Raw genomic sequence first — 8,041 nt, forward strand, 5'->3', positions numbered from 1 at the left:
GTGCCTGTAGTCCCAGCTACTCAGGAGGCTGAGGTGGGAGTATTACCTGAGCCTGGGATGCAGAGGTTGCAGTGAGCCGAGATCACGCCACACTGCACTCCAGTTGGGCAACAGAGCAAGAGCAAGACTCTGTCTCAAAAAATACATATATATGTAAGCCAGGTGACCTTAACCAACAAGGATCTTCAATGGCCTTGACAAAATAGATTAGAAATTTTATATACAATGCTTATTTATTAAAATTTCCATGCTGTCAGAAATACTATCTTCTAGTTTTCTAAGCTTAAAGTCTATCCTTAGTTCCTCCTTCCCTCCTCATTTTCCATACAGCCACCAAACTCAGTTTTCCAAAATCCTGCTTTCATTAAGTCACTTCTCCTGCTTAAGAATCTATAAAAGCTCTTTACAAATTATCATATTAAAATCTAAATTCATCTGAGTGGATTTTGAAGCCAGCAGTCTTAGTACAACCTCACATCCCACAAAGCCATCAGTCTGCTTTAACCCCCTCTTTGCTAGGCAGTTTGTTGTCCCCCATTTCCCTATGAGATATGCTCCTTCCCTTCCTTCGTGTAGGCAGGTATCTATCCCCCTTTTCACTTAAGGTCTTTTCTGCCCTTTTTTTTTTTTTTTTCCTGAGACAGGGTCTCACTCTGTCACCAAAGCTGGAGTGCAGTAGAGAAATCTCAGCTCACTGCAGTCTCAACTTCCTGGGCTCAGGTGATCCTCCCACCTTAGCCTCCCAAGTAGCTGGGACTACAAGGCACACGCTACCATGCCTGGCTAATTTTTTGTATTTTTGTAGAAATGGGGTCTTGCCATGTCGCCCAGGCTGATCTTGAAATCCTAGGCTCAAGCAATCTGCCCACCTTGGCCTCCCAAAGTACTGGGATTACGAGCGTGAGCCACCATGCCCCGTCTGCCCTTTTCTTTCTAGTGCCTAGGTATCATTCGTTATCAATTTCAAATATTTCATTCTAGTTATTTGATGAACATTTATGAATATCTCCTATATGCAATGTGTTGCTCTGTTAAGGATTCAGGGTCAATAAGAAATTAAGAGACATTCATGTCTATTCTGTTCATCTTCTAGAGATCTGCTTTCTCTGTACCTTTAGTATACTTGCAATAAATTTCACCACTTGTTTTCATATTGTTTTAACTATATTAGTTCTGTTTCATGTCTTCATCCAACAGATATTTCTTGCTCACCCACTCCATACCAGGGTTGTTTGCTAATGATACCTGTGGTATATAAGATAGACATAGTCCCTCATGAAACTCACAATATAGTAGAGAAAATAGACACACAACAAGGAATTACAAATGTACTGATTATTATAAATAGTATGCATAGAATTCTAGGAATGCATATAATAGAGAGAGTTACCCCAGTTGGGAGTGAAAGTATATTTGAAAAAATGTCATTTATGGTGACACCTGAATAATGAGTGGGGGTTAGGCAGGTGAAGAGTAGGGGAAGTATGAATCAATAAGGAACCAGCTCTGCAAAAGCCATGAAGCAAAAGAGCACACAATATGGGCAATAATAAGGAAGACTATGAGTATAAATGGAAAAAAATGAATGAGAGGAAAAGAAGAATACGGTGATTAAATAAAATGTACAAGAAAATTATGGCCGGGTATAGTGATGCCTGTAATTCCAGCACTTAGGGAAGCCAAGGTGGGAGTATCACTTGAGCCCAGGAGTTCAGGATCAGCCTAGACAACATGGAGAAACCCTCTCTCTACAAAACAAAAAAATACAAAAATTAGCTGGGTGTGGTGGTATGTGCCTGTAGTCCCAGCTACTTAGGAAGCTGAAGTGGGAGGATCATTTGAGCCCAGGAGGTTGAGACGGCAGTGATCCATGATTGTGCCACTGGGTGACACAAACTTAGCCTGGGTGACACAGGGAGACCCTGTTTCCAAAAAGAAAAGAAAAAAGAAATTACTTTTTCAACTATGAAGTGGAATGATTAGACACAACACAATTTAACTGTATGGGATTGTGGAAGATAAAATTATGTTGAGTTAAAATAAAAATTTAATTAGAAAGAAAATTCAGTTTGCTAAATCAGGTAAGAAAAAGACCCGATACATAATCCATAAAACAAAATCTAATAAATGACAAGAAATACAGTTACTCTTTTAGAACAAAGGATTCTGAACCTGCACACCATAAATGGAGGCAGCAGAGTTCAGATAAAAACAGGTTATATGAATAGGAGCTGTTGTGAATGTGTCCAGTCAGTACTGAAATAACTACGGGGGCTGCACGTAGTGGCTCACGCCTGTAATTCTAGCACTTTGGGAGGCCAAGGTGGGTAGATCACCTGCAGTTAGGAGTCTGAAACCAGTCTGGCCAACAGGATGAAATCTCATCTCTATTAAAAATACAAATATTAGCTGAGTGTGGTGGTGTGTGCCTGTAGTCTCAGCTACTCAGGAGACTGAGGTGGGAGAATTGCTTGAACCCTGGAGGCGCAGGTTGCAGTGAGCCAAGACTGTGCCACTGCACTCCAGCCTGGGTGACACAGCAGAACTCTGTCTCAAAAAAAAAAAAAAGAAATAAGTAACTATGAGGGCCTCATAGCTTTTACAGATATACTTGTACAAACAAATAAAATTTCTAAACACACAGCGCTACCTCACAAACATCAAGGATAGCAATATGTTATTTGCTTGGGAATGACATCTGATCATCTAACTGTTACAGGATCCTTGGAGTGTTGCTTTTCTGGCTGTAAAGCTCTGTGGCCAGTGGTGCCTTTGCCAGAGTTTTGCTCAGGCCTGCTGTGCTTGTTCTGGCCACTCAGCCTGGCAGTCTGTGCTAGACTTACACTACCAGCCTGGATCCCATGTCTGCCAAGCGTGAGCCAGGCATGGAGCAGCAAGGGGTGTGTGAGAAAGCAAGTGTGGGTTCCAGCCACTGCACAGTCAGGCATGCTGGCTGCTGCAGTGAGGCAGGTAGCTCCAGGTGCCAGCACAGGCCCTGGCTCTCTGCCAGGCCATGGCTGGACCCGGTGCACCGCAAGCAGCTTCCACAGCTGCCACCAGGGAACGTGGTGGCATTCGGAAGCTTGGAGACTTCAGTAACCACAGGTCCCCAAAGAGGGAGTCACAGCCCTGGCTCAGGGAGCTCCCAAGTTTGGAATCCCTAAGGGGCTGCAGCTCTTCTCTCCTTCTCTTCACTTGCAATGTGGCAAGCAAGGGGCATGTTTCAGCCTTGTTTGTGTCACAGCTCTTTCAGCCCTGCCATTCAGCAGGTCCCTAGTTCTTGTCCTGCATCCAGAAGAATGAGGTATACAGACAAGTGGAGGGTGAGCAAAGTGAAGAAGAGCTTTATGAGTGACATAATAGCTCAGAGGAGGCCCTGGAGTGGGTGGCTCCTCTCTACAGGCAGGTCGTCACATTGAGTATTCAGCTCTCAGCAGAGAGGTGGCCCTGGAGTGAACAGTTCCCTCTCTACAGCTGGTCATCTCAACGTCTGCAGGTCTCAGCAGAGAGGAGACCCTGGAGTGGGTAGCTCCTCTCTGCAGTTGGTCATCCCGGCGTCTGCTCAGCTCTGGCTGACCCCGGGGCTTTTATAGGCTTCAGAGGAGGGGAAGCGTGTGCCGACTGGTCCATGGGTGGCCATGGGCAGGCCGAGAAAAGGCACCACAAGTTCCCGCTACTGTCCATGGGACTGGTGGCCTGGCCCCCTAGCCTTCAGGCCCTTCCTGGGCCTTCACTGGGGACCTGCCCCCTTCTGCTCAGGAACGTGTTTGCCTCCTGCTATTCATGGTACCCAAGCTGTAGGTTCCATGGGGTATCTGCAGGCCATCATCGAGCTGCACACATCCCCCCATCAGCTTCCCTCCTATGCTTGTCAGTGCCCAAGATCCAGAGGGGGCCAAGGTGGCAGGGCACTGGTGTGTCAGCACTGCCCCAACTTTGCTCTGAGATTGGAGAGGGTGTTGACAGTAGGGAAAAGCCAGACAGTAGGAGCAGGCATTTCCAGGCCTGTGAGGCAGGGGGGCCTTCCCAGGCACCCAAGAGTGCAAGGATGCCTGGGTCCGTAGCCACAACTTGGGTAGCTACAGCTGCACCTGGAAGGGTGGGGCTCACACCTGCTCCATGGAGCAGAAGGCCCAAGTCTGCAGCCATAACTTGGGAGGCTGCACCTCAGGAGGTCCCACCCCACCAACTCGGAGGGAGTGGGGCTCCCACTTGTCCCTGGCTCCTATAGGCTCCACGGAGTATGCAGCCCTGGCAGCAACTCCCTGCTGCAGCCAGCATGATGGCAGCAGCCACTCCAGACAGGCCACTGATGCCATCATTTTACTGGACAGCAAACTCTCAGAAAGCAGGCATAATGTTCTCTTTTTTTTTTTTTTTTGGAGACAGAGTTTTGCACTTGTCACCCAGGCTGGAGTCCAATGGTGAGATCTTAGCTCACTGCAACCTCTGCCTCCTGTGTTCAAGCAATTCTCCTGTCTCAGCCTCCCAAGTATCTGGGATTACAGGTGCCCAGCTAATTTTTGTATTTTTAGTAGACATGGGGTTTCACCATGTTGGCCAGGCTGGTCTCAAACTCCTGACCTCAGGTGATCCACCCGCCGTGGCCTCCCAAAGTGCTGGGATTACAGGCATGAGCCACCACGCTTGGCCAGAAGGCCTAATGTTCTTACTCTCATCTTTATATTTCAAATCACAGAATATATTTAATAAATGTTTGTGAAATAGATAATAATATTTCAAATTTGAGAAATAAAATAGGTTTTCAGAGCACAATCTCTTTTAAAACTCTTTAGGCCATGAAAGATTGCACTACTACACTCCAGCCTGGGCAACAGAGCAAGATCTGTGAACTGCAAATAGTTCACTTTAAAGATTTGACTCTACCTAGTCTTATCTATTACTCCTTGATATTCCAAGGCAGGATTATCTAAATGCTGAAGACTGCTAGTTGTATCCCAGAAAAAAGTAAGCACACATTCTAGCTACTATTTTCTAATATCCTTAAAAAAAAATCACATGGAAAGTCATGGGTAAAAGCTTTCTTCACAGAGGTCGTTCTCATAATAATGCTGAGAACTGAGCTCACAAATCCAATAAAACATCTGTGTGATTCTATGTGCATACCAAGTACATAATGTATATTCAATGCATAAATGATTTAGTGACTAAATGAAGAAAAAAGGAAAGGAAAAAGAAAAAAAACAAAAACAAAAAAGGAAAGGAAGGAAAAATTATTTTATACAAAGAAACCTGGCTGGGCGCAGTGGCTCATGCCTGTAATCCCAGCACTTTGGGAGGCTGAGGCGGGTGGATCACCTGAGATTAGGAGTTCGAGACTAGTCTAGCTAACATGGTGAAACCTCGTCTCTACTAAAAATACAAAAATTAGCCAGGCATGGTGGCAGGTGCCTATAATCCCACCTACTTGGGAGGCTGAGGCAGGAGAATCGCTTGAACCTGGGAGGTGGAGGTTGCGGTGAGCCGAGACTGTGCCACTGCACTCCAACCTGGGTGACAGGGTGAGACTGTGTCTCCAAAAAAAAAAGTGAAAGAAATCTAAGAAAGAAGTGGAATTATCATCCATCCTAATAAAACAAATTTTAATCATTATTATACCAAACTAAGTTTAAAAATAAAATCTCTTTAAAAGTCCAATAATTATCATTAGACATTTTACAACTGATTTTTAAAAATATTTAAATTCAAGAAAGACTTCACGTGCAAATAGGCAAAGAATATTTATATAATTCTGTTAATGTGTGTATAGTATGCACAATTTCACTTTAGTTACAAAATATAGCTTAATTCAAAATGAATCATTTCCTTTTGGAACCTTATTTAAAGCCATTTTGGGACTTACACTAAGCTGTGTTTAAATATTAACAACAGTTAAAAATAATAAATTTTGGCCAGGCACAGTGGCTCACGCCTATAATCCCAGCACTCTGGAAGGCTGAACGAAATGGATCACTTGAGGTCAGGAGTTCAAGTCTGGCCTGGTAAACATGGTGAAACCCCGTTGTACTAAAAATACAAAAACTCAGCCAGCCGTGGTGGTGGGCACCTGTAATCTCAGCTACTTGGGAGGCTGAGTAAGGCAGGAGAATCGCTTGAACCTAGGAAGGCGGAGGTTGCAGTGAGCCAAGATCGCACCATTACACTCCAGCCTGGGCGACAGAGCAAGACTCCATCTCAATAAATAAATAAATATTTATAGTAGGAGGGGGGACATTTTTAAAATCTCATCACTAATATTATAGATACGAGGCTAATTTCATGACCTAAATGCAAATCTAACACTAATTATCATAACATCAAAAGGTAAAATGACACATCCAATGAACAACTAGGTCACAAATTTGACATCTTGTCTTTCTGTAATGAAATTCCCCATAAATGAATTAAGCCATACAATATGAACTGATTTCATTGTTAATTAATTATAAAGAAAACTTATACATAATCATGCTTTTTTTCACCTTCACTCATGTTTTCAACTATGAAAAATAAGCCTTCATGGTAAATCTTACCTCATTGTATCTGTTGCTGGGAATTTTGATGCTGGTTTTCCGAACTTCCATATCAACCACCAAACCTTGAACTACTGGCAAGGTATACTGGTAATTTCTGAAGTCCTGCACCAAAGCAGATTGAAGCAGAATAAAATAATTCATCAATGATAGAGTTTAATTTATAGTAATAAAATTAACACAAATGGAAAAAATGTCAATATTGAAAGATCCTATTTATTTAAATAATAAGGAAATGTATAATGGAAGCCCCACTGTACATATTTTAGCTCTTCAGTTAGTCTTTAAACTCTTATAAGTAAACCAAACATTATCATATACCTCTTATACCAACATTAAAAAATATTTTTGGGCCGGGCGGAGTGGCTCACACCTGTAATCCCAGCACTTTGGGAGGCTGAGGCGGGCGGATCATGAGGTCAGGAGATCAAGACCCTCCTGGCTAACACGGCGAAACCCCATCTCTACTAAAAATACAAAAAAATTAGCCAGGCATGGTGGCGGGTGCCTGTGGTCCCAGCTACTCGGGAGGCTGAGGCAGGAGAATGGCGTGAACCCAGGAGGCAGAGCATGCAGTGAGCGGAGATCATGCCACTGCACTCCAGCCTGGGCGACAGAGCAATACTCCGTCTCAAAAAAAAAAAATTTTTTTTGAATGTTTATCCTGCTTTACCAGCACTTAACATTTTCAATATTTATTTGTTAACTATCTGTCTCCTCCCTCTAAGGTGAAGATCCAAGAGAGTATAAATTCTCAGTTGTTTTGTTCTTGCTATATCTTTAATGCCTGGAACATCTTAGGCACTCAAACGAATATCTATAAAGAAACACATACACACTAACACACTATCTATCCGGTATTGGTGAAACAAAATGAGCAAGAGTGCTGGAGTCAAGGTCAAAGTAATAGCAAATGGCTAGATTTCATAGGTTCTTATAGGTCACCGCAAGGACTTTTGCCTTTAGGCTTCTGACCTGTTTTAACAGATCTGACTTCTCTGTAATGAATAGGCGGTAAGGGAGGAAGAATAGAAGAAAAGTTCAGATAAATACAATAAAAACAATCCAGGTAGGAGATAGTGAGAGCTTAGTTTTTGTTTGTTTGTTTGTTTGTTTTTTGATATGGAGTCTCACTCTGTTGCTCAAGCTGGAGTGCAGTGGCGCGATCTTGGCTCAGTACAACTTCCGCCTCCAGGGTTCAAGCAATTCTCATGCCTCAGTCTCTCAAGTAGCTGGGATTGCAGATGTGCGCCACCATGCCCAGCTAATTTTTGTATTTTTAGTAGAGACAAGGTTTCACCATGTTGGCCAGACTGGTCTTGAACTCCAACCTCAGGTGATCCAACCGCCACAGCCTCTCAAAGTGGTAGGATTACAGGCGTCAGCCATCGCACCTGGCCAGGATGTTAACAGTTTAGGAAGTGATGAGAAGTTGTCAGTTTCCAGATGGATGGATGGATGGATAGATAGATAGATAGATAGATAGATAGATAGATAGATAGATAGAT

The 8,041-nt window shown here is 43.4% G+C and overlaps 1 protein-coding gene across 3 annotated transcripts in view; it reads right to left on the reverse strand.

Annotated features, from left to right (window-relative positions):
* The window catches only part of ZFYVE9 (zinc finger FYVE-type containing 9), a 202,745-nt gene that overhangs the window by 40,583 nt on the left and 154,121 nt on the right, over positions 1-8,041 (reverse strand). For all 3 annotated transcript variants that reach the window (XM_023188602.1, XM_023188610.2, XM_023188617.2), the window contains one exon: positions 6,534-6,638. In XM_023188602.1, the coding sequence (XP_023044370.1) occupies positions 6,534-6,638 (105 nt within the window). The remainder of the gene's footprint in view (positions 1-6,533; positions 6,639-8,041) is intronic.

This window comes from Piliocolobus tephrosceles, chromosome 1 (genome assembly GCF_002776525.5).
Source record: "Piliocolobus tephrosceles isolate RC106 chromosome 1, ASM277652v3, whole genome shotgun sequence".
NCBI classification, from domain to species: Eukaryota; Metazoa; Chordata; class Mammalia; order Primates; family Cercopithecidae; genus Piliocolobus; species Piliocolobus tephrosceles.